The sequence below is a fragment of the Fusarium coffeatum genome, assembly GCF_003316985.1.
Source record: "Fusarium coffeatum strain FIESC_28 chromosome Unknown BRIP53273_contig_119, whole genome shotgun sequence".
In the NCBI taxonomy this organism is placed as follows: Eukaryota; Fungi; Ascomycota; class Sordariomycetes; order Hypocreales; family Nectriaceae; genus Fusarium; species Fusarium coffeatum.
In genome coordinates this window covers 1-23,780 of record NW_022157912.1, presented here as the reverse complement: position 1 = coordinate 23,780, position 23,780 = coordinate 1, and the positions used below count along the sequence as shown (strand labels likewise).

General features: G+C 48.9%; 10 protein-coding genes across 10 annotated transcripts; 5 read left to right on the top strand and 5 right to left on the bottom strand.

The window, feature by feature from the left end:
* Positions 1-193: 193 nt before the first annotated feature.
* FIESC28_05534 (uncharacterized protein) lies at positions 194-1,711 on the bottom strand (the record flags this gene model as incomplete). Its single annotated transcript, XM_031159679.1, has 3 exons — positions 194-982; positions 1,037-1,437; positions 1,489-1,711. 3 exons carry the CDS (start codon positions 1,709-1,711, stop codon positions 194-196), a joined length of 1,413 nt encoding a protein of 470 aa, XP_031016231.1.
* A 1,749-nt stretch (positions 1,712-3,460) lies between these two features.
* On the top strand, positions 3,461-4,462 carry FIESC28_05533 (uncharacterized protein; the record flags this gene model as incomplete). Its single annotated transcript, XM_031159678.1, has 2 exons — positions 3,461-3,805; positions 3,857-4,462. 2 exons carry the CDS (start codon positions 3,461-3,463, stop codon positions 4,460-4,462), a joined length of 951 nt encoding a protein of 316 aa, XP_031016230.1.
* Positions 4,463-4,993: 531 nt separating this feature from the next.
* Positions 4,994-6,834, bottom strand: FIESC28_05532 (uncharacterized protein; the record flags this gene model as incomplete). Its single annotated transcript, XM_031159677.1, has 2 exons — positions 4,994-5,265; positions 5,316-6,834. 2 exons carry the CDS (start codon positions 6,832-6,834, stop codon positions 4,994-4,996), a joined length of 1,791 nt encoding a protein of 596 aa, XP_031016229.1.
* Positions 6,835-7,660: 826 nt separating this feature from the next.
* On the bottom strand, positions 7,661-8,106 carry FIESC28_05531 (uncharacterized protein; the record flags this gene model as incomplete). The annotated part of the gene is made up of 3 exons (XM_031159676.1): positions 7,661-7,737; positions 7,793-7,990; positions 8,046-8,106. 3 exons carry the CDS (start codon positions 8,104-8,106, stop codon positions 7,661-7,663), a joined length of 336 nt encoding a protein of 111 aa, XP_031016228.1.
* A 1,689-nt stretch (positions 8,107-9,795) lies between these two features.
* Positions 9,796-11,004, top strand: FIESC28_05530 (uncharacterized protein; the record flags this gene model as incomplete). Its single annotated transcript, XM_031159675.1, has 3 exons — positions 9,796-9,845; positions 9,896-10,503; positions 10,550-11,004. The coding sequence occupies 3 exons, from the start codon at positions 9,796-9,798 to the stop codon at positions 11,002-11,004; spliced, it is 1,113 nt and encodes a 370-aa protein (XP_031016227.1).
* A 59-nt stretch (positions 11,005-11,063) lies between these two features.
* FIESC28_05529 (uncharacterized protein) lies at positions 11,064-11,732 on the bottom strand (the record flags this gene model as incomplete). Its single annotated transcript, XM_031159674.1, has 1 exon — positions 11,064-11,732. The coding sequence occupies one exon, from the start codon at positions 11,730-11,732 to the stop codon at positions 11,064-11,066; it is 669 nt and encodes a 222-aa protein (XP_031016226.1).
* A 3,956-nt stretch (positions 11,733-15,688) lies between these two features.
* FIESC28_05528 (uncharacterized protein) lies at positions 15,689-16,179 on the top strand (the record flags this gene model as incomplete). The annotated part of the gene is made up of 2 exons (XM_031159673.1): positions 15,689-15,800; positions 15,863-16,179. 2 exons carry the CDS (start codon positions 15,689-15,691, stop codon positions 16,177-16,179), a joined length of 429 nt encoding a protein of 142 aa, XP_031016225.1.
* A 342-nt stretch (positions 16,180-16,521) lies between these two features.
* Positions 16,522-18,723, top strand: FIESC28_05527 (uncharacterized protein; the record flags this gene model as incomplete). Its single annotated transcript, XM_031159672.1, has 3 exons — positions 16,522-17,609; positions 17,670-18,387; positions 18,442-18,723. The coding sequence occupies 3 exons, from the start codon at positions 16,522-16,524 to the stop codon at positions 18,721-18,723; spliced, it is 2,088 nt and encodes a 695-aa protein (XP_031016224.1).
* A 771-nt stretch (positions 18,724-19,494) lies between these two features.
* On the top strand, positions 19,495-21,331 carry FIESC28_05526 (uncharacterized protein; the record flags this gene model as incomplete). Its single annotated transcript, XM_031159671.1, has 9 exons — positions 19,495-19,499; positions 19,548-19,587; positions 19,743-19,756; positions 19,817-19,836; positions 19,887-19,912; positions 19,960-20,033; positions 20,083-20,292; positions 20,342-20,683; positions 20,731-21,331. 9 exons carry the CDS (start codon positions 19,495-19,497, stop codon positions 21,329-21,331), a joined length of 1,332 nt encoding a protein of 443 aa, XP_031016223.1.
* Positions 21,332-21,771: 440 nt separating this feature from the next.
* FIESC28_05525 (uncharacterized protein) lies at positions 21,772-23,268 on the bottom strand (the record flags this gene model as incomplete). Its single annotated transcript, XM_031159670.1, has 4 exons — positions 21,772-22,242; positions 22,309-22,343; positions 22,405-22,968; positions 23,070-23,268. The coding sequence occupies 4 exons, from the start codon at positions 23,266-23,268 to the stop codon at positions 21,772-21,774; spliced, it is 1,269 nt and encodes a 422-aa protein (XP_031016222.1).
* Between the last annotated feature and the right edge of the window lie 512 nt (positions 23,269-23,780).

Genomic DNA, 23,780 nt, shown 5'->3' with positions numbered 1-23,780 from the left:
GGTCTCAATTGATGTGACTCAGCCCCACGAGGCTTACTAGTGAGTCCTCAACGCCGTCTCATTTGTTGATGCACTCACGTGAATTTCAGTGTCCAAAATGATTATTGAAATTCAAGTAAAGGCTTTGGTTAAAGAAAGCTAGAGAGAATGAAGGTAACGGCTAATTATATACAAAAAGAAAACTTGCCAACATCTAACTGATAGGAGTGGCCTTGATGGGATTGCACACCTTGTTGATCATGTTGGAGTTACACTCCGGCCCATCATTATGCTCAATAAAGAAAGCCTCCAAATTGAAGAAACAAACAGGAATGTTGTTAAAGCCAAGGTTCGCCAAGTCAAGACCATCCTGTCCACTGGTAGCACAGTCCACAATAGCACGGTAGTAAGGATCCCGCAGTTGCAGGTTGTACTTGGCCATGTTGACGTACACATCCTCCGTAGCCTCAGCCCACGTCTCACCATGCATACCTTGCGGCTTATGGCGCATGATGTAAAAGCAATATTCCTGGCTGTCCTTGAGCTTCATCCACTGACGGCCAGTAGCGTAACCGCAATCTTCCTGGTTAGCGATGCGCTTGTCGGCGACGAGGCGGAGACCGGCTGCTTTCATGACGTTGTTGGCGATCTTGGGCTTGATGCTGCCGGTGATGGAGTTGATGAGTACGTCGACGGGCTTGGACGTGTCATCCAAAAGGAACCAGCCGCCATTGAAGAAGCGGGTGACTTGGTTGTGGATCCAGGGGCCGTACTTGTTTACGGACGGGAGGGTGTCGATGGTTTCGACGGTTTCACCCTTTGTCTCGTCGATGACGCCGGTGGCGAGGCGCATGGTCTTGTCGATTTGGCTGGAGGTTTTGGTAAAGAGGTCGGCTAGGGCAGAAGATATGGTGCCTTGGTCGATTTCCTCGGGTTTTGTCTCCTCAGCGATGATATCGAAGATACCACCCATGATGTCGAGACCGGTAGAGATACCCTCTCCCTATTGAAGTCAGTGACTTATACTTACATGATAAGAGTCAAGGTGGTAACTTACAGCTCCGGGAATCAGACCTCCAACTGTGCTGCCGAGACCAATCGCGGCAGAGAGCCACTTGAAAACCTCTTCCGTGTGCTCCTCGTTACCTTGAAACGCCTCTACCATTTCACCGATAAGGAGGTTGGTAACAATAGTCTCTTCGACGAGCTTGTTGCGCAAAATAGTGAACTTGTTCTGCATTCCCTTGACGGCCTGGAAGATCCAGTACGACACCTTGCCGATGGGATTCTCGGAGCCATCAGCCTTGGTGCCGTATTTGTCGAACTGCTCCTCACAGTCGTGAATGCCCATGACGGAGCATTCACCACCGATGACACCACAGCCACCCATGGAGAACTTGCCCTTTACACCACCGGTAGCTTCGTTCTCCATGTTGGTAAGCCAGTTTTTCTGGTGTTCTGTTGATATGGTTAGTTAGTTTGTCTAGTAATCGAAGTTGAGGGACATACCCCATTGGGCCATGAGCTGTCTGTCGAGCTCATCACCGGCGCCGGTCTCATCCCAGACCTGTTCGGCTCCTTTGGCTGTTCTTAGGAGCCAAGCTTTGTTTTGGCAGAGAGATTCCTTGGTGGACCATGGCCACTCTCCCTCTCCCTCTCTCTTGGAGATCTTGGAGATAGGTGAGGCATTGGCTACGACTGTGAGAGCCAGAAGGGCGGTGGCAGACTTCATGTTGAAATAGTATTAGATTATAATGAGTGTGTGAATTATTGAACGGATGTATGAGTTGGTGAGCTAATGAGTGAGTGAATGAATGACTGAGCTGAATAGCTTGAAGAACAAGAATACCTCGTGAAAAAGACTGGTTTTATATCAATCCCTACTACGATACCGGGCAGTGCAACAAAGGCCAAGGCCAAAATCTGTAACCATGTAATCAAAGTCTATGCTGTTAGTGAATCCTTCGAGCGAGGGACTTCTACGAGAAAGTGGTCCACGTCGAAACAAAGTGCCCTGACCATCTCGATAAGCGTTTAGATAACGAATATTCGCATAGGATAAGGTTTCCCGTGTAAGTGATCGACGAGAACCTCTCGATTTGGAGGGATCATGTGGGGTTGTATGAGCTTAATATTACGGGGTTACTTTGAAGCGGATGAACGCTAGGATGCTAAAATTGAGGGTGATCCTTCCAGTCGGTATCCTGGCGGTCCGAGGACATGTGAGATGTTTCTGATGGTACTTTTGTTGAACTTCATTCACCATGATCAAAAGTCCCGTTCTGAAGTACGCTTTTACGAATGTTTTCTGCGAGTCGGTGTTGTCAAAGCCCAGATAGTTGGAGGCTGATAGCTTCACAGCAGGGGATGACCGAGACACCATTGATGGTACTCAACTACTTTCACGTTGCAAACTAGACGACAAGATAATACTCCGATTGCACGGTAATCGCCGTTCATCAGAGTCTGCAACAGTAAGATCCGAAAATCAACGGGCGTCGTCCACGGCTCCTCCGCATAAGTTAATCTCGTCCATGCTTACACCTTAATCACTTGTCCAAGCTAGCGCTAAGCGCTTGTAAGAAAGCCCTATCAGGACCCCGTCTCATTTAACATCGAACCACTATGCCGTAACGGGAGGAGAAATGGCCCGGGCAGCCCTGTAAGGCAGAAGGATAACGATAAGCGTGAAGGTTCGGCAGATGGTGCTCTGTGAGTCTTGTTCTGGAGAAGAGGTAGCCGGTGATTTCATCCCTGTATGTTTGGCGCTAAGATAGCAGTGACATCTGGTAGAGACACTGTCAGCCTAGCTGGGGAGCTGTTGTTTGAGCTTGGTTAGGAGAAAATAAGCTCGGGTTTGAAACACTGATTGGAATGACTTTCTCATACTTGGCAAGTTCTCAATCGCGACTGTCGAGTTATAGAGCTTTGTACTCATGGTACTCAGGTTTCTGATGGCGCTTACCCTATACTCAGCATTATCCTCGACGAATAACAATAACAGAGGTCGCTTGTTCGAGCTCACTGGTACATCATCGCGTTTCTCAAGGGACGTGATAGAGAAGTACTCGTCAAATTGCGCGCAATGTTGTGGTCAGCCAACAGTGGTGTCTAGAACGGTTCATGTTCACGCCGTACCTTCATCAACAAAAAGAACATTCATAGCAGATAGTTTGCAAGGTATACTAGACACTCAACACAGCAAACAATGAGCTTGTAAAATCCAATTACAACTTCAATATCTAGTTGTTCTTCACAGTATATCAGATTTATAATCGGGTTGAAAGAGCTTCTCACGTAAGTACGCGACATTGATGCCTCGACATTCCCCTAGTGTGGCTAGTGCACCGCCACATGCTCACCGACGTCAACCCCACCAGCCACACCCCTTCCAAAGCTCCATCACCACAAGCTGTCCTCAAGACCTCAAACCACCAAACGCCCATCCCTCCTCCCTCCATCACCAACCCCATCCGCCAAAATGTCAAACTACTACGCCGCACAACAACCTCAATACCCGCAAGGCGGCGCCCCCGCCGCCGCCCAAAACCTCGAATTCTTCCCGTCACAGTACACCAGCACACCACAGCAGCAGCAGCAAGGCGGCTATGGCTTCGCCAGCACGGGCGGATACGGCGTGGGTGCTCCCGCGCAAAACTTTGGCGCGCAGCCTGCTTTTGGTCAGGCGCAGGGCGTTTCGGGGAGAATGGGTGAGCAGGGTGGTTTGAGGACGGGTTGGGTTGCTGCTTTTTCGTCGGAGGGGTATGATGGTGAACCGCCTTTGCTGGAGGAGCTGGGCGTTAACTTTGGACATATTCAAGCAAAGGTGCGTATTCCAAGACGAACATCGGTGGATGGAACCTAACTGCGTAATTAGACACTCGCCGTGTTGAACCCCTTTCGACGAATCGACTCGCATATCATGGACGACTCCGACCTCGCAGGACCACTCATCTTCTTCCTCCTCTTCGGCTTCATCCTTCTCTTCTCAGGCCAAGTTCACTTCGGCTACATCTACGGCCTCGCAGCCCTAGGCTCCATCTCTCTCCACGTCATCCTCTCGCTCATGTCGCCCTCGGGCGCCGACGCGCAAGCAGTCAACAGCTACCCTCAATACAGCAGCGATCCCTCCGCACCTCCCCAACCGCACGACCAGCAAGGCGGCCACTTCTCCGCGACGCTGACATACCCCCGAAGCGCGAGCGTGCTGGGATACTGCCTTCTTCCTCTTGTGGCGACAAGCTTGTTCGGTATCGTCATGCGCATGGATACGCCTATTGGCATTGTTGCTACTACGGCGGCTATTGTTTGGTGTACTTATAGTGCGAGTGGAATGTTCTGCGCTGTGGGACAGATGAAGCGCATGCGAGTGCTTGTCGCTTATCCTCTTGCGCTGTTCTACGTTGGATTCGGCATCATGGGTATTTTCAGCAGTCGAGGAAGCGGAAGCTTTGCCAACGCCGCTGCCAAGCTCAATGCTTAAACGCGACACCAATCACGATTAAGTTTCTCGCAAACTCGACGATGCAGTACATGACGACGCCCTCTGCGGCAAAGATACGATGGATGTCAGGCTCAGGCAAGGCGTTCGGTAAGATACGGAATGGGGGGATGCAATTCAGGACAGATTCCCTTTGTACTAGAATAATTACATTTGTACGTCACGATTAAAAAAGGAAGGGAGGGAGGGGAGCAGTGTAGATGTAGCGTTGAGAAGAAATACTCTCTCAAAAAGCAAAGTTTTCAAGTTATGCAAAGACATTTCGTAACCATCTATATATGCCACACAAGCAAAGCATCGAAAAGCACTAAATAAACATGCGTCCTCCTTAATCATGAAAATTCCCCGTTTTTTGTTTTGAAGCCAGAGTGAGAATCCGCCCGTCTGGTCCACCGGGCTAAAAAGTACAAGTATTGTTGAGAAGAGCTGCCCTGCAGCAGCCGAGATTAAGTTGGGCTAGTATGAGAAATTCCAGATCCGTTTGCAAATCCTTCGTGACAGTTCGTTGCTCGTTTAAGCCTCGCCGTTGGTCTTGGCGCCGTTTGTGGAGGGCACATCTTCAGCCTCGCCGATGAGGACGGAGTATTGACCACCGGCTCCTGCACCAATGATCTTCTTGCCGCGGATGGCGGTGTTGTCGATCAATGTGGGAGTGTGGATGTCGTCGATCGTGCCTTGGCCGGTCTGGTAGTTGCTGGAAAAGCCCCAAGAGTAGACCTTGCCGTCGGAGGCGATGGCGAAGTTGTTATCGGTACCGGCGGCGACGGAGACGATGTCCTTGGCTTCTGCAATTTGTTAGTATTGGTCTTGAAGAGTCGGTGGCATGGAAACTTACCAGGCTGGACAGTAGGCTTGAAAAGAATACGGGCGTTGCCACGCTCGTCGTAGATAGCGTTCTCCTCAGACAGCTTGTCAAACTCGAAACCGACTTGGTAACCGTCAACACGTCCCCATGTCAAAAGGTCGCCCTTGTCAGAGCAAGCAAGGGAGTGGTGCTCGCCACCGTCAATCTCAGTAATGTTGAAGTCGTCGAGGTATGTAAGCTTGGCGGGACGGAGGATGACAGCGTCGTCCTCGCCAGCATTTGACTCAACACCAATCTCGCCAAAGTTGTTGAGACCCCAGCCGTAGACTTGACCTTCCTTGTCAATGGCAAAGCTGTGGTATGAACCGCAAGCAATCTTGGCAATCTTTCCTCGGGGCAGACCGACACCTTGGGGAATGAGAGAGGACATCTTGTTGCGCTCGATGATACGTCGGCCGAGTTGGTTCTGCTGACCGCAACCCCATGCGACAACGTTGCCCTTGTGGTCGAGAGCGAGAATGTGGTTTGAACCGGCGGAGAGAGCCTTGATGTTCTTGAGGTCCTTGATCAGGAGAGGAGTGGACTGAACCTTGATGGTCTCTGAGAAGCCAAGAATACCGTCGCTGGATCGGAAAGTTCCCCAGCCGTAAACGCGACCGTCCTCGGTAAGGGTGAAGCTGGCGCTGTCACTAGCAACGACCTGAACGAACTTGGTGCCAGGAGCAAAGTGCTCATCGGAAACGGCAGTCGGTGTGCTCTCCTTGGGGTTGATACCAGTGTCGTCCTCGTCTTCCGAATCGGAGTCTTCGGCCTTGTCCATATCGCGAAGACCGCCGTCCCAGTTGGTGTCTCGTCCAAGAGCGCCCTGGTCATTGACGCCCCATGTCAAGATCTTGTTATCGTGTGTCAACGCAACAGCGTGCATACCACCGCAAGAGATCTGAACAACACCGGTAGAGGCAGCGGCGAGGTTATCATTGAGTCGGGGGCGCTTGACGTCGATGGGCTTCTTGTTGTTAACGCGCTTGCTGCCGAGGCCAAGCTCACCCGATGAACCTTCACCAAAGACGTAAACATCGAGAATTTTGGTAGGGGCATCGTTGATCTTCTTTCCAATGCTGGGGAAAGCGGACTTCTTCTTGGGCTCGGCCTTGGTGGTGCTAGCAGGACGACCGGGCTTTCGAGCAGCGGGCTTCTTCTCCTCAGGCTCCTCAGACTTGGCCTTGGCCTTTGAGGCAGCGGCGGCCTTGGATGCAGCGGATTGGGTGGCGGCCTTTGCCTTTGCTGAGGGCTTAGCAGCGGGCTTGACGACGCGTTCTGTGGTCTTGGTCTTCTTTGTCTTGGGGGCCTCCTCTTCCGACTCTTCCTCTACTTCAGACTCCTCTGCGCGAGTGCGCTTCTTGCCATTTGTAGCAGGCTCGGCCTTCTTGGCGGCAGCTTTTGTAGGCTTCGCATCCTTCTTCGCAGCAGCGGCAGTGGTAGTCGACTTCTTAGTCGTGGCAGTGGCCGTCTTGGTGACGGCCGCAGCTCTGGCGGCTCTTGGTGCCATCGCGTAAGTTTGTGTTGTGATTGTGTATGTGTGGAAGTGACGCGCGCGTGTAGGAACAGAGTTTGCGCTTTTAGGTAGAGTCAATCAGCGATTCAAGAAATCAGATTGCGCTGAGGTGGCTGGTGGAATCTGATGGATTGTTTGATGGGGTGAGGTGATGATGAAAAAACAAGCTCTGGAAAAAAAGCTGATTTAGGAGCGCGATGGGTGGGTTTTTTCCTTCAACGAGTGATCTGACCGCGCTGGGGGTGTGATCATTTGCGGGTTTGACAGGGGGATGATGCCTGGACCTTGCGTCACCGCCCGAAAGCTTTGGTTGTTTTGTCCGGCAGAAAAACGGTTAGCGCAATTGAGATCTGATGACAGCTGCAAGAGTCTAGGGCGGTGAATCGTCGCTATCAGTTCATTTCATTCATCTCCATTCGATACGCGATTCGCCGGCCGGTCGCGTTGGTTCAATAGCAGACGAACGTTACACTGCGCAGCACGGACAACAGCTAATTTACTGGCGGTTCCCCTATTGAGTTTATTGATAGTTCTCCAACAAACGAATGATGCAAATGCGCAAAGCCGTATTGACCACGTGGACTATTGACGTTTGCAAACACGATTGGACCACGACAATTGCATCCAGTTGTCATTATTATCACTATTCTGCACGAAGGTATTGATTGATAATGTATAATTGTATTCTCCAATTCTCTGTATCTCTGGTATCGTTTGTCTCGCCGCCCCAACCCAACCGACTGTTCATTGTTCCCCAACGCCGTCCAAATAATTCATGAATGCATGTATTTCTAAAAACCCATCATCGGATCGAAAACGTTTATTTCTTGGTAGTGAAATCGATCTCGTTGGCAGGGTTGAAGCCACCATCGGCAGCCTTCTCACAAGTGCAGCCACCTAAACCAGAATTGTTAGTTGACACAGAAACCCAAGACATCTAAGTTCCACATACCCTCAGGACGAGATCCGCAAGCGCATGTAGCACCGCTAGGAGTAGCGTTCTCGGTAGCAGCACGGTCGCAGGTGCACTCGCCAGCGGGACGAGCACGGCATGAGCATCGGGGTCCGTTGACGGTGTTCTCGACAGGGGCCTTGGCGCATGTGCACTGGAGAGCGGACTTTTGACCGCAAGAGCAGGTAGCCTTTTGAGCTGGGGAATTGTTAGTCTGGTGTTTGTTGATGGAGCTGGGGATGATGTCACATACCACAGGCGCACTCAACGTTGTCGCCGGAGCGGCAGCAGGTAGCGGGAGTGTTGACGACCATTTTGACGGATTAAAGTGTTGTAAAGTTGGTGTTTGAGAGAGTGGTTGGTTTGAAAGATCAAGAGATTGATGGAGTAGTGGATTGGATTGTAAAGTGCTTGATTCTGTCTTTACTCTTCGAATGCGGCTGCTCGTCGTATTTGTACTTGATGGCTTTCAATGAGTTTGACCCACTTCATCTCGAGCTCCAGAGCTGCGGATCTGGAAACTGGTAATCATCTTCGCTCTGATTGGACGTCTTCTGCTGACACAGCATTTGCGGCCAATAAAAGATTGCTTATTCTTTCTGTCTTGACTTTCGCCTCCTAGAACATGCGATGCTGAATACGACCCATGTCATCGTCTGTCAGCTAACGAGCTAGAACACACTAACAGCTCTCAGCAGTTTCGCTCTGTCCGTTAGTCTATTGGCTCTTCAACTTTTTGATGTTCAAGACAACGAGACCGCCCTTTTCACGATTGACGATTGGCTTGGTTGTATCTTGACCGTAATTTGGAAAAGCATAGCCAAGAGTTCAGTCAGCTGAACGGACATGTCTTGTCAATCACATTATCTCTGCTTAGAACAAAGTAGTGCAAGTGTTGGATCTGCGACGGGAGCTGCAAGTAGTACACATCCTGGTCTCCGACGAGCACCAGCATCTGAGTTGAGATCGGCTCCGTTCTTTCGGCCGACCCAAATTCTAAAACTACCCGGTCCTTGGGTAACACTTTAACTTGTTCCCTACACTAACAAGCCAGTAGGAGGAGTATGTGTGGTAGGGTGGTATGCCGGTAGCGAAAGTTGTTTGTTGGATTAGTAGCTGGTCTGAAGACCGCCAGGTTGACAAATGTTTTGTCCTGCAGCAGCAAGGTTTGAAGCAAACTAATTGAGTAGACACACTATTCGGGAGATAATCCAACATATAATATTCAAATCTCAATACAATTCAATTCAATTCAATTCAATTCAAGAACCAGTAATCTCTTCGCGTCCTGTTGCTTGTTTGTAGGTAGAAGATGTAATTCTGTCATATCTCCAGGGTACGCTCAACACACCGTCATATTCGTGCAAAATCACTATATAGAGTGCAGTTTTGAAGGCTTAGTCATCGAAAATCAAGGTCCTATAGTTTAGTGGTAATGACGTCGGATTTTGATATGCATCAGAAGCCTTCCGAAGACCCCGGTTCGAACCCGGGTAGGACCTCACTTTTTGCGTTTCGCGACAAACAGGCTGAGACTACACAGGGCTTGATCTACTCTACAATGAGATATTGCGTGATGAATCTTTGGCGTAAGCCGATGGGGTCTTACAATTATTTTGCTGGTATTGGAGAATGTCGGTACCTTGTCAATGAATGATAACTGTTGCTGTCGGTCGGTCGTTGATATGGCCGATCTCGGAGGGCAGGGCGCGATCTGTCCATCAGTTTGGCAATGATCATGCATTTCGATAAAGAACTTGGCAAAACTAGCCTTCCTCGTGTCATACCGAACGAGTCTGAATACGCGTATAGTATTTAATTGACTCTCTCATGGTCTTCATCACCTCTCTATAATAAAGACGCGACTCCCTGTCCCTGCGCTATTTTAGCAGTGAAGACATCCGTACCTAAGGCTCACATGCCCTTGAGTCCCTTCCATTAAATCTCCAGCTAACACGACCCATCTCCGATACCTTTCCCCAGATATTTCCCGAGCTTGTACAATGTCTTCTTTTAGCTCACCCCAGACTGAGTCCACAATCGTGGTAATCGGGTACGTGCCATTTCACTGCTCCAATGCGTGAGCTAACGTTCCTGTTTTAGCGCTGGAATCATCGGCCTTACCAGCGCCCTCAAGATCCAAGAGTTGACAAAAGACTCCCCATCAACATTAGTCCTCCTCGCCGCAAAAGAATGGCCGACTTCAATCCCAGGTGTTCCAATTACCCACTCAGCCGATTATGCCTCCATGTGGGCAGGCGCTCACGTCCGACCCATCCCCGCCTCAACACCACAGCTTCGTCGTGAAGCCAAGTGGTTGAAGACTACTGTCGCTGAGTTTGAGAACAGTGAACCTGGTGTCGGAGTTCGTCGCCTTCCAGGAATTGAGTACCTTGAGGACCCGCCTGTTGAGTACATTAAACAGGATGTGCATAGCTTTACGGAAGAGACGGGGTTGCCCGGATATCGTAGATTTGACTCGAGAGAATTGCCAGAGGGTGTGAAGCTTGGGTACCAATATGAGACGTATTGTATCAATGCGCCGCTTTACTGCGCGAATTTGCTTCGCAAGTTTATTGTTCAGGGCGGGAAGACTGTTCAAAGGGAGTTGAAGAGTGAATGGGAGGCTTTTATTCTGGCGCCGAATGTGAAGCTTGTGGTCAATGCAAGTGGGATGGGATTCGGCGACGCAAAAAGCTTTCCTATTAGAGGTATGTTTTGAGAGTCAGGATATTTTTAATTGCTAACAATGGCTAGGTCAAACTGTGTTGACAAACCTCACTGCTGCTGACAAGACGATCACAACACAAAAGAAGGACGGAACATGGAGCTTCATCATCCCACGATCCTTCAACGGTGGTACGGTCGTTGGCGGTACGAAAGAGATAGGTAACTGGGATCTTGAACCATCACAAGAGACTCGAAGCCAGCTACTAAAAGCTGCGCAATCCATCATCCCTCAAGCCTGCAACAACCAAGAAAACGCTGAGTCGGTCAAGGTCATCAAGGACGTCGTTGGAAGACGGCCAGCTCGTGAGGGAGGCATGAGGGTTGAGACGGAAAAGAAGGATACTACTTGGGGAGTTAAACATGTTGTTCACGCGTATGGAGCGGGTGGACGTGGCTATGAGCTGTCCTGGGGTGTTGCTGACGAGGTTATGGAGCTTGTGAAGGATGTTCTTAACACACAGTCGGCGAAAGCAAAGCTATAAGCTTGGATTTTAAGTGTTAGAATGAACGATTTAATACATTATTCGACTTGATCCTCCGTTTACAAGAACCCTTTCAGAGCATCATTCAAAGTCCTGCCCTCTCTCAACGGAATCGCGTTCCCTCTCTTCGTCAACCCAATCTTGTTATGCCAAACAACCTTCATACCCGCGTTCGTTGCGCCCTCAACATCTCCAGCACTTCCCGCCACGAACAGGACATCCCTCGCTTCAACCCCCAGCCGAGGCAGGATACTATGATAGGCTTCCTTGAGAGGCTTGTAGAAGCCGCTCTCTTCGGCAGTAATAGCCACATCAAACGTGAACGGCTGATCATAACCAGCACTCGCTTTCTTCTCCACACCAGTGATGGCGATATTTCCATTTTCTTTGGAACAGTTGGTTATGACGCCGAGCTTGTAACCCTGGGATCTAAGTGCTTGGAGAACGGAGGGCACTTCGTCCCAGGGTTGAATGGTTGACCAGTTCTTGAGGAGTGCTTCCGGGGCCGACTCGGGAAGACCAACTTCCTCTGCAGCTTGTCTGACTAGGTCTTCGTAGGGTACGTACGTTCCAGTGCCGTATGTGATTTCAAGATAGCGTTGGCGCCAGCGGCCGCCTTCTTCGTGGGTCTTAGAAGGGGTTGATGCATCCCATATGTCCCATGAGTTGAGAAGACCGGTGAGGAGGTCGAATATGATGGCTTTGGGTTTCCAGTTTTCTTCTGCCATGACGTGTTTTATGAGAGAAGATTGTAAATATTCTAGCAAAAAATCTGAGTGCTTTTAGAGAAGAGAGTAGGTTGGGACAGAAGTATCACCGGATTCAGGATTTATGACCCCGCGGGCAAGGGCGCGGTTGACGATGCCAGGATGACGATCCTGAGAATCCACCTGTAAGACCGATGCCAAGGCTCGTGAGAATATGTCTGAGAATATGTCTATGTTCAATCATTATCATACTATCTATTAAATTTTAATTCTCTTCGTGACAATGCTATACGCCGCTGGCGTCGCCACGCCCAATAAACTGATGGAGTAGAACACGGGTATGATGATCAACTTGCCATAAGAAACCACAGGTAAACCACAATGCTCCGCTATCAGAGAAAGAGCACAAATTCTCAAAAGGCTTTTCGTTGAAAGAAGAACGTGTTCTCGAACCCACATAAATTCTGGATATCGGAGTGAGGAAGATTGGAGATGCAAGTCGAGAATGAGTCGACCAGAGATTACCAAAGATAGGAAGGCCCATGATGGGAGGGTCAGGCGCGGGCTTGAAGAGACTTGGGAGAGACCCCAGTGCGTGAAGCATACGGCGTGGATGAAGACGCCGCCACTGAGGATGAACTCTGGACTTCTGCCCAGCTTCCATTTGGCCAGTAGAATCGACTGAATGTATGAGTCAGTACTTGAACTTCGATTCACGGATAGGAAATGGGACCTACCTCGAATGGAATAGAGACTAGCGGAATAATAGTCACCCATCCCGAAGGCATAACCATACTCAGAACACCAGGAACAGAACAAATAACCATAGAGACATGTATCGCACGACCCCACCCGAAAGACAAGCGACTCATCTTATCGCTATACTGCTGGATCGATCCAAAGTGGGCATTCGTAGTCGTATTCGACGGTTGTCGATGCAGCCGCGATAAAGTATCGTTGAACAGCCAATATGTAGAACAGGACAATAACAAGGCGAAGGCATAACCCAAAGCCGACTTTCCCCAATTCGAGGGTATGTACAGACAAAATGAAATGATAGATGCCAAGGCCATCATGCGCAGGCTGATAAAGTAGTGCCAGTTCTTCATCAGGGTGTGGTTGAATGTTGCTACTACCCAGAATGCATCGGTACCGGCCATGAGACTTAAGGCGAGCCAAACGTCACCGCATAACATGGCTGCGGAGCTGACATTGTCGTGTATGTCTGTCGACGATATGTTTGAAGGAAAGGTGGAAGTGGTGTTGACTTGAGCAACCAGAGCTGGCGTTGGCGTCGTGTTAATTGCAGGTCGACGAGACGATATCAACCGGGTTTTCAGCTTCGGTAAATAGAGTAGAGTAGCCGTATGAAACGAAAACGATAAAATAACAAATAATTGTATGAGAAGGAACTTTTGTGTTTTGGTATCCTTTATGTCAAAAGACTTTGGCGACACGCCAGGTCTTGGTGTTTTGACATCCATAGTACCTAGGATTAGGAACAAAAAGATCTGCGACACCACTTCAAAATGATAAGACGAACACTCCGATATAAGTTACGACGAGTAGCCTCTCAAGAAAAGCAAGTCGTAAAATTATACGAACCCCTTGGACTTTCTTATTCTGGTGGGGGAGCGATAATGCGACTGGTTGGCTGGGCAGTCCGAGCGAGCAGGGCTGTAGAGGCTGCATCTACGGAGCAGTCCACATCGTTTCAGGTGCAGATAAAGAAATATCATTGCAAAATGGGCCAACTTGTATGGGAATGTAGTGGGATCTTCAGCTGGGGCGCAATTGGTGTGTGAGGTTTACATCAGAGGCGCACAGCCTTGGCCGCAGCGAAGGTTTCTTAGCTTGACCAGAATATTGGGAACATTGAATGTATTAGCCAAGAAGGGCGTTCCATTCCATTGGGATTTCTGCATTTATATTGGATGTGCAACCGCTAGGCTAATAGAACTAGCCGCTGATGCAGGCGGCTGTGTATGCAGACCGTTTAAGCGTCACAGTTATGTAGGAGGCACGAATAAAGCCGTTGGAAATGTCTGAACTGATGTCGACTGGAATGTGCAGTAAAAGACGATGAGGTATTATTGCATTCCATAAAATATGACAAGTCGCCGCTTGTGCCTGATCTTCTGTGATGTAATTTGCTTTTTGTCGTTCGTTGCTTTCTTTTTTCACATTGCTTCTTTGAAGAAAAAGAATCGGCGGACAAATTATTTGCATGATCTAGATTGGCAGTCTGGATTTTTTTAATTTTCACATGCTTCGCGCTTGCAGCCAAGCCGTCTCCTGTGGTTGCAGTAGAGCAGATTTCAAGAGTCGAGGCCCATTCAGCAGCGATAGCTTTTGGACAAGGCAGGGAAAGATTCAGTTTCAAGTTCCGGGCTACCGGTGCAGGGCAAAACTCTTCATAACAAAATATGCGTGTTTGTCAACTTCAGCATGTTTAGAAAGAGCGTGGCAGTACTGAGGGTGTGGGAGACTTATTAAAAAGCTAGATGTCAGCATGTCAGCTTTCTCTCTGTGTCTGCCTAGACGTTGAATAAGGCTATATATAAGGTATATGAAAAGCGGGAAATCGATCTCTTGAAGTGCCCGTTTTCCAATTCAGATTTCAATAGTGTCTAGTTAGATTACAGTAGTTTCAACAGAAGAAGATCAAAGTGGAAACGTCCAGTAAGACTCCAATGCCGCATTATCCGTATCGAAACTTTATCTTGAAATATCGGTCAACAATAGCATATCCTATCTCTAGATTCTCCGATCTAGGTAAAAGATGAACCGCCTTGAGAAGCTAAGGTTAGGGCTGAGAACTAACAGTTGGCCAAGCAAGAAACTAACGAAAGAGGGTTGGAACTTCGGTTGCTAGAGGTTGCAACACTTCCTTAACGAATCGAAGTTTGGTAGACCTAGATCTAGATTCCCATCTTTATGTGAGCGATGGGGCTATGGGAAAGATAAATGCGCAAGTGTCGGTCAACGTGAGGCTTTGACTCGATGCCCACAGACCTGGGAGAAATTTGGTGTCGCAGAGCTCCGTTCCGCGACGGAGTGGCAGAAGTAAGCCGCCCGGCTAAAAGACGCGATAAAGAGATCTAGATTTGAGATGAGCCTTGGGTTTCCCATTTGTTACTGAAGAGGCTGTTGATCTGTGTCAAGCCTGCTCTTAGATACTTTGGTAGCCCTTTAATGCTTTCAACAGACCGACTAGAAGTATCCCACAAAGAGTATACTATCAGCACTATTATTTTGTTATCTTAAGTACATCTTCAAGTTTAGAGAAATAAAAACAATACTTTAAACCTTATACTTGATAGTATGGTATCGATAACTACAGGATACGTCTGATCTATGATTTGCTCATGTATATTGTTTCATAGGCTGGTAAGCTTGATTCCAAACAACAAAACTTTAGCCAGCTGTGTGATTGGTGAAAGGGTGAAACGCGATGGCGCATGGCAGTGATTCCAAAGTCAATGCTGACTTTGCATTGTTGACTCATCAAGACCATGTAAGCACCAAGGCGGAGAAGCTGAGCGAACCGGGCCATTTAAGCATAATCATGCCGATCACCGATTGGACCAGGATGTGCCTAGCCCGACGGGTATTTGGGTTTGTCCATGTCTGTAGCATTTGTCAGATCTGTCTCTGGGTTGAGCCGTCTTGGCGTGACCTGCATAGTGCTCGAGTGTGATACTTTTCGCTTCACTAGGAAATATTGATGATGGCCAAGATCAGCAGGAATTAGAGAGAATTGAAGAGAAGTTCCGAATAACGTTATAATAACGTTATACTTGGCATTATGCTTGGCGTTGGATTTGCAGCGTCAGCATGCAAGTCTTACGCTGGTGATGGCATCAATCGCAGTATAAATGGCTGAGAGACCTCGTCGTAGGGCACTCGTTATTCTTCATCGAAAGCAACAAATCTCGTCTTGAATACATATATACTCATCAATAAACCTTACAGCCATGTCTCATCTTACATATTCTGTTTACGAAGGCGAGGGCGAGTACCTCAGCAACTTCCTTCGCTACAGCCAAGCTGTCCGTGTTGGCGATCGCATTGAGATCAGCGGCCAGGGTAAGTCCAAACACAATTAAATCAGCAATACTTCAAGCGTCAGAGCGCTAACTAAAAATCAGGCGGCTGGTCCCTTAAAGACGGAGAACTCTCATTCCCGGAATCTGACCTCGAGCAAATTGACCAGGCCTTCCACAACGTCGAAAAGGCTCTCAAGGCGAGCGGTGGAAAGGGCTGGGAGCAGGTCTATCGCGTCAATTCATACCACACTGAAATCACTCCAGAAGTCGGCCAAAGAATGAGTGAGAATTTTAAGAAGTGGATGCCTAACCACAAGGTCATTTGGACAGAGATTGGTGTTGCGCAATTGGGAGTGCCTGAAATGAAGGTTGAGATTGAGGTGGTGGCAATTGATTCAGAGGGTGCAAGCAAAGCTTAGAGCTATGATTCAGAGCTATATTTTGAGTTGGCAATAAACATCAGGCAGCGCACAAGACTTGCTATATATGTTATTCAAAGATTAAATTACTGCGACTCAGCAACTATAAATACACAATCATTCCTCCTCATCACTTATTCTTTTCTTCATCATTGCATTCTCCAAGGCTCACCAAAAATCAGTGACGCACCACGCTGACTAACCACAGTACGTAGATCTAGTGCATCCAAATGCGGTTTAGCGTCAAGGAAATGGATCGCAAAAGGTTCTTTTTTTCTACGCGACATCATCGCTTCCTACACCACACAAAAGCCGCATTAACAGCGACAAACAACCGACAAAATGCGCAACAAGCAAAACAGGCCGCGAGGTAACTCGCGCCCCAGAAACGATAATAAAGATCGTTATCGAGACTCGGACTCGTATCGACCTGGAGACAGGCATGATCTCCCACCGAGACCGCCGCCGGGGCGCGATGACTTTCGATTTGGTGGTGGAGGAGGAGACTCGTATCGTCCGCGTCCACCACAGGGTGATTTCACGTTTCGGATGGATAAGCCTCCTGGGATGCCTGAATATCCTGGCGATTATCGTGGCCCGCCGTCTGATAGAAGAGGACCTAGACGCGATGGTGGTAGAGGACGAGGTCGAGGCAGAGGTGGCAGGAGATGGCAACCCCCGCCTCACCCCTCCGAGCGCGCACTTGTATCCGGCGCGACACAGAATCTGCCCGAGGAGCGATTAGGTGAGGATGGTATCGCCAAGTTCCGCGATCTAGACCAGATATCCGATGATGACGAGCTTGATATGGACATCTCTGATTCATCCGAGACCGAGGGTCCGTCAAAGAAGCGTGCCAGAACCGTGAGGGATGATGCATCTGGCGATACTGCGCCCAAGTGGTCTAACCCAGACCCCTACACAGCCCTGCCTTGCCCGGATGACACTACGCGAAAGAAGATGGATATGGTTCAGTTCATCCGAAAGGCGCGTGTTGAAGAGGAGAAGAAGAACAAGCCCGCCGCTACTACCGAAGCTGAAGACTTCATCTCTTTCGACCTTACCGAAGATGAAGAGAGCGAGGAAGAACAGGAAGCGCCACCACCCCCTCCCCGCGATCCCCCGCCTACTATCGCACAGCCGCCGCCGCCTCCCCCGAACGCGCCCTCTGGTCCCAGAGCCGATCTCGAAAAGCCACGGTCGGCCGTCAATGAAGCGCAAGAGGCTCGACGAGCCGCCAATGACGCTCTTGGCTCGCGCAAACGAACTGCAGACGACGTCATCAAGCCCCCGGATTATGGACAATTGAAGAAGGCCACCACAAAGCCATCCAAGGGTTCGTTATTACCCAGCTGGGCACCGAAGGTCAAGGAGGATCCTTGTCCTTGGGATATGTATGATCATTCGGCTACTACTAACATGGCATTTCGGTAAGTCACAACACCTCCCAATATCCCGCCTCGTCACTGAACCAATGCTAACTTCTACAGTCTACACAAGGAGATCATGGACTTTTACGAATACGTCCGACCCCGCGACTTCGAACAGCGCATCCGCGACAACCTCGTCGAAAACCTTCGTAAGGCGATGCGACGCGACGGCCGAAACTTTGCCAGCGCACAAGTCCATCCCTTCGGTTCCTTCATGTCCGGCCTTTATCTTCCCACCGCAGACATGGACCTCGTCGTCTGCTCAGCTAGCTTCATGCGCGGCGGTCCCCCGACGTACCTCTCCGCCAAGAGCTGGTTGTATAAGTTCCAGAAGTTCCTGGTGTCGCAACAAGTAGCCGAACAGCACTCTATCGAGGTTATCGCCCACGCTAGAATCCCGTTGGTCAAGTTTGTTGACAAGCAGACCGGTCTCAAGGTCGATGTCTCATTTGAGAACTTGGGTGGTGTTGGAGCCATTGATACCTTTTTGCAGTGGAAGGAGCAGTATCCTGCTATGCCTATCCTTGTGACTGTGATTAAGCACTTCCTTCTCATGCGTGGATTGAATGAACCTGTGAATGGTGGTATCGGTGGCTTCTCGGTTATTTGCTTGGTCGTCAGCATGTTACAGCTTATGCCACAGGTCCAGAGTCGAAGTCTTATTCCTGAACATCATCTTGGCGAGATGCTTCTTGAGTTCTTTGAACTTTACGGTTACGATTTCCACCATGAGAAGAACGCTATCTCTCTAACCAGACCAGTCGGATACATTCGCAAAGTATGTTTGCCCCGTTCATCCTCGCCTATCATGTCTCATGCTAACCTTTCACAGTCGCACGTCAACAGCTTGACATACAAGAACTACGATCGTCTCTCCATCATCGACCCCAACAACCCTGCCAACGATATCTCAGGTGGTTCGGCCAACACACCAGCCATCTTGTCCCGCTTCAGGGAAGCCTTCGAACTGCTACGTGACAGGATGAGTGACATCTCACGTAACCCCAACAAGGGTAATATCCTCGAGGTGATTCTCCAGGGCGACTACTCGTCGTTTAGAATGCAGCGGGATTTCATTCGTCATGTGCACGAGCAGCACATCGGTCCCTGCTAAATACCCAATCTTGTGTGCATATCCCGAGTTTTACGAAATATCCTGGAGTTTTTGGTAGCATGGATGGGAGGTGGTAGATATGGGGTATTTATGGAAGAATAGGTCCCTTGCTGGGCACCTTGTCTTTCTACAGTAGTTGTCTTTCTCTGCATATGTATAGTAACGCCCCGTCATGACATGGAAGGAAAGTTGGGCGGATATCATTTGCTTTTTTTTTCTGGCGCACATCACATTTCATGGGGGGCTGGCTGGCTCAGTGGCCTAGAATTGGAACCCGATTTATCATTTCGACTTTTATCTACTAACCGTCTATTCGCAGTGACGACCCGGTGACGATTGTTACGAGTCGCAGTGACGACTTGATGAGCACGCACTGCATTGTGCATTTTACTAACTGAGATTTCCAGATTCCCATTTCTTCGGTTCATGGCTGTTGAAAACCGTTGTCTTTTGACGACACCTTTTCTCACTACATTCTTTGCTTGATGCAGGGTTGTGGAGAGGAAGCGAGACAAATCTACCAGCAACGGTTTGGCATGAAGGGCGATTGGGAGATGTTTGCATTGTTTGACTTCGGCGTAGTAGATCTTATTTCTTCTCAAATCGGGCACTACATTCGGATCAATAGTAGACAACCAGACAGTTTTAGGTATTATCTCACAAATTTACTCTTATCTCAGGGTCTCAATCCCTACAACCAATCACCCGCGCACCCTGATGGTTTCCTCCACAGCCGGCAAACGGTCCAATAGAACTCGCGGGATTAACAACATGAGGTATCTATGATCAAAGTCTAACGCACACATTTTCTAAACCTTGCAAAGAATTGAACCTGAGGAAAAAGTCTTTCGAGTTACAGAAAGAGTATGTTTTGGCCATGTTTGCAACGGGAGTCTTGCTGATTCTTGGTAGTGAGTGATTATCTTTGGGGCGATACGAGTAAAGAGGAGAGGAAGTTGATACGGAAACTTGGTATGTCACTGATCTGGCTTTGAGTTTGTGGTGCTAATTGTCTGTAGATTTCTTTATTCTTGTGAGTTTGGACTGGGTTTGATGAGGATGTTACTAATTGGCAGACGTTTTGTTGCTTCAGCTTCTTTTTCAATCACCTTGGTATGTCTCCCAATGGTATCTTGAGGTGGCGTTCTGACTTAGAGATACAGATAGACAAGCCTTCGCGAATGCATACGTAAGTCACCGAATGAGCTTGGGGACAACCTCGCTGAACATAATTAGGTAGCCGGTCTGAAAGAAGCTCTCGACCTGAGCGGCAACCAGTACAATGTTTTGCTGTCGATGGCCTCAGCAGGGTACGTATCAACAAACTCTGTCAAGAACCAAGCAACTAACAGATTATAGAATGCTGGTAGGACAAATACCAAGCGCCATAATTATTCATAAAGTCAGACCGAGAATATGGCTCTCCTCTTTGGTGGTCGTATGGGCTGGCTTGACTATGGCGAGTGCAGCTTGCAAGACTTATTCTCAACTCTGTGCTGTGAGATTCCTTATGGGTTTGGCTGAAGCTAGTACTTATGCTGGATCGATATACATCATGGGATCATGGTAGTAAGTCACACTCCTCCAAACTTCATATCCTGTGCTTATGAGATTGCAGCAAATCCAACGAAATTGCCAAGCGAACAGCCATGTTCACAGTAGCAGGCCAAATAGGCAAGATGTTCGCCGGAGCAATGATGGCAGCCATCCACGAATCCATGGAAGGTCACGCAGGACTTGCAGGTTGGCAATGGGTATTCCTGATCGACGGAATCATCACACTTCCCGTCGCTGTGTTTGGCTTCTTTTTCTTTCCTGATGTACCGGAGTATACTGATGCGCCGTACTTGAATGAGAAGGAGAGACAATTAGCGCTTGATCGGCTGCCTCCGAAGAAGGAGGATGGGCATAGTATTCAGGCTTGGAGCTTGGTTAAGAGGGTTATGGGAAATCCATTGCTGTGAGTTCAACCTTGGCGAGTTACATGCTGAAGCTGACGATTGATAGATACATCTGTTGTGTCTTTGCTGTTCTCGGATCCGCGCTGCAGTCTTACGTCGTCCAGGGTCTTATGCTCCTCTACCTCAAGTTCCGCAAAGACATCGACGGCTTCACACAATCCGAAGTCAACACGCTCCCCATCCCAACTCACGCCGTGGGCATCGTCGCCGAACTATCAGTATCCTTCTTCATGGATCGCTACAACCGACGCTTATCCCTCGGCTTCATCCTCTGCGCGATCCAGATCATCTGCAGCATCGTCCTTCTAATTCCAAACATGACAGTCGCAGGCAACCTCACAGCCTTGTACCTCTCAGCCTCAGCATACGGCATCAACCCGCTCTTGTACGGTTGGGCAAGCAATATTCTTGCTAGAACGGCCGATGATGCTGCAAGGAGTGTGACGCTTGCTTCGATGACGGCTAGTGATGGGTTGCTTTGGACGTTTTGGGGTATTGTGTTGTTTCCGGCTGATCATGCGCCTTATTGGCGGAATGGATACATTGGTATGCTGTGTGTGAGCGTAGTACTTGGTGGGTGGTTGTTTGTGGTTCGATGGGTAAGTCTTGTCACTGAACAGAAGTGGATGTTGGCTAATGGGACGTAGCTTGATCGGTATACGGCCGAGAAGTATCCTGCTGGTGAGCAGATAAGTGTTTCGTCTTTGGTTACGGCGGAAGTGAATTATTCTACGATGAATCCACGTGAGACGGAAAGCAAAACCGCGTAGAGTACTGGACAGTAGGAGGAGGATTCCTTAAGGACTAGATAGTCTAACTGTCCATCCTGACTGGTATAAAATGACCAAGCAATTTTGTTTCTGGTTCGGTAGGTGACAGAAGAATCGTCTTCTAAGGCTAAAGCTACGATAATAAAGTTGCCTAAGTGCTGGTCTAAGCTATCATAAGGTGAACAAATTATTTCGTCTCTTAGAGTCCCAGGGTTAATTCTTCAGATACCCTAGGGCCTGTCACCTGTCAGGTCCATCTGCGCCAGGAATATCATCTCTCCTTTCTGTACAATAATAGTCTCAAGGTATATCCCATCTCAAAGAACAGTTCGAATTGCCGCAAGTCTCTGCTCCAGCTCCCACTCGAGCTCCAGCTCTTGTTCCGGACCGCGCGGGTTCAAGAGACCAACCGCGCCAATGTTGATGACAGGCATGTTGGCAGGCATCGACTGCTCAGCCACTTTGTCGATCTGAGCGATGGACTTGAGACCCTGGAAATCACCAGCGATGATGGTTGACTCTTCATACATTGAAAAGAAGGGATACCCCGCGTCGGCATAGGTCTTGGCGGAAACGGGTGATCGAGGGGGCTTCTTGCCAGTGACATGTTTGAAGCTAGCACTGTTGAGGACCTGGACGTTAAAGGTGACAGGAACCGTCTTCTTGTAGTCGCCTCGTGGGAGTCTGACAATGCTCTGAGTGATTAAACCTCCCGCAGCGATGCTCATCTCTGGATCTGGTGGGAGATAGCCGCCTCGTAGACGTAGAACTAGATGGAGATTAGATCCCTGTTGTGTCACATCGCGATTAGAATCTGAGATTGAAGATGTAAGGGAATAAGGGACATAACGTACATCAGTGATGTTGCATTCCTTCAGTGTTTTGCCATCTACGTCTAGTCAGTATATGGAATGGATACTGCAGATGAGTTGCGTAAAATTGCCGATTACCTTCAAGCTGACGACCGTCGAATATCAGACGTTGCTGATCCGTAGGCATACCCTCCCGGAGCTGGATGAGGAATTTCATTCCCAAAATAGTGGTGTCATGTGAGGCTGTGATCGGGATATGTTTGCCCGTCAACGTTTTCACTGTAACAGACGTCCTGTTGCTATCATTTACCTCAGGAATTTCTAACTCAGAGAGGTTTATTCCAGAGGGACCCGACTCATCAGGCTTCATGTCAAGTCGGCTGATTTCGAATTGAATTCCTGCAGTCGTCTCCTGGCCCGTCATTTGAGCCTCAACCGAGTGGCCTGTCCCAACAGGCATGGCGACAAACTGACGGACCTTCCCGGGCTCTACTGCGATACCATCTAGCCACTTCTGGCCTTCGCTTCCGACCACAACGTAATCCTGAACAGACTTCCTTTGTTTGATGAGGTTGCGACGACGAAGCGAAGTGGCGGCGTTCGGGACGGCTGGCTCGCCGGAGATGGCGTTGATACCACCGACAAAGATCTTTATCGCATAGCGTCGTCGAGACTCGAATCCGATCCACATAGCTTCTTTCTCTAAACAAAAAGGTTAGCATCGGTATCTGAGATGAGATTTTATGACCCTGGACTTGACTTGCGGTACATGGGGAGGAATACACCACCCTTCTGTGTCATACTGATGGGGAGTCTCTCGGCATGTTTGTCGACTTGGTAGAGTGGAAATTTGCCCATATCTGGGGGCAGGTCACTACTCTCATGATTATCGGGGACGCGGATAGTCCGCCTGAAAGTGATGCGCAAGTCGTCAATCTTGATCTTGTCGCCTTCGCCGAGGACCTCTGCGTCCGGATACCAGGGTGTGAGATGCTCCAACATACTGAAATGCGGCAGTTTTTACGGGCTTCTTCTTCTAGATTTGATTCAGTAAGGAGGGGTCAATGGTCTTTGGCACGGGGGAAGTTGGGAAACAGGTTCAAAGAGGGGAAGATGGGTTGAAATAGTGAATCTGGGAGGCCTACCACAGTTGCCTGGTGACAGTGGGGTAGATATGCCTGTTGGGCTGCACATTAGACAAAAGCGCATGTGTACCGACCAATTTATGTTCATTTGTTTGCCAGATGATTCCTGGTGATTGCTGCAGCAGGCCGTTGGGCCGGACAACGCTTTGCTTGTTTGCGTCATGCTATCCATGGAACATTCGATACAGTGCAGCCCCAAGAAGTTGTGCTTCGATCAATACTCACAACAGAATGGCCACCGGCATCCTCCGGGATACTGGATTAAAATCGGCAACGTTCATTAGTATTAGGTTCATAGTGGTGTTATCTTTCGTTGTGTTGATTTGACTTGTCCGCGTTGAGAGGTGACCTTCAAAAAAAAAAAAAAAA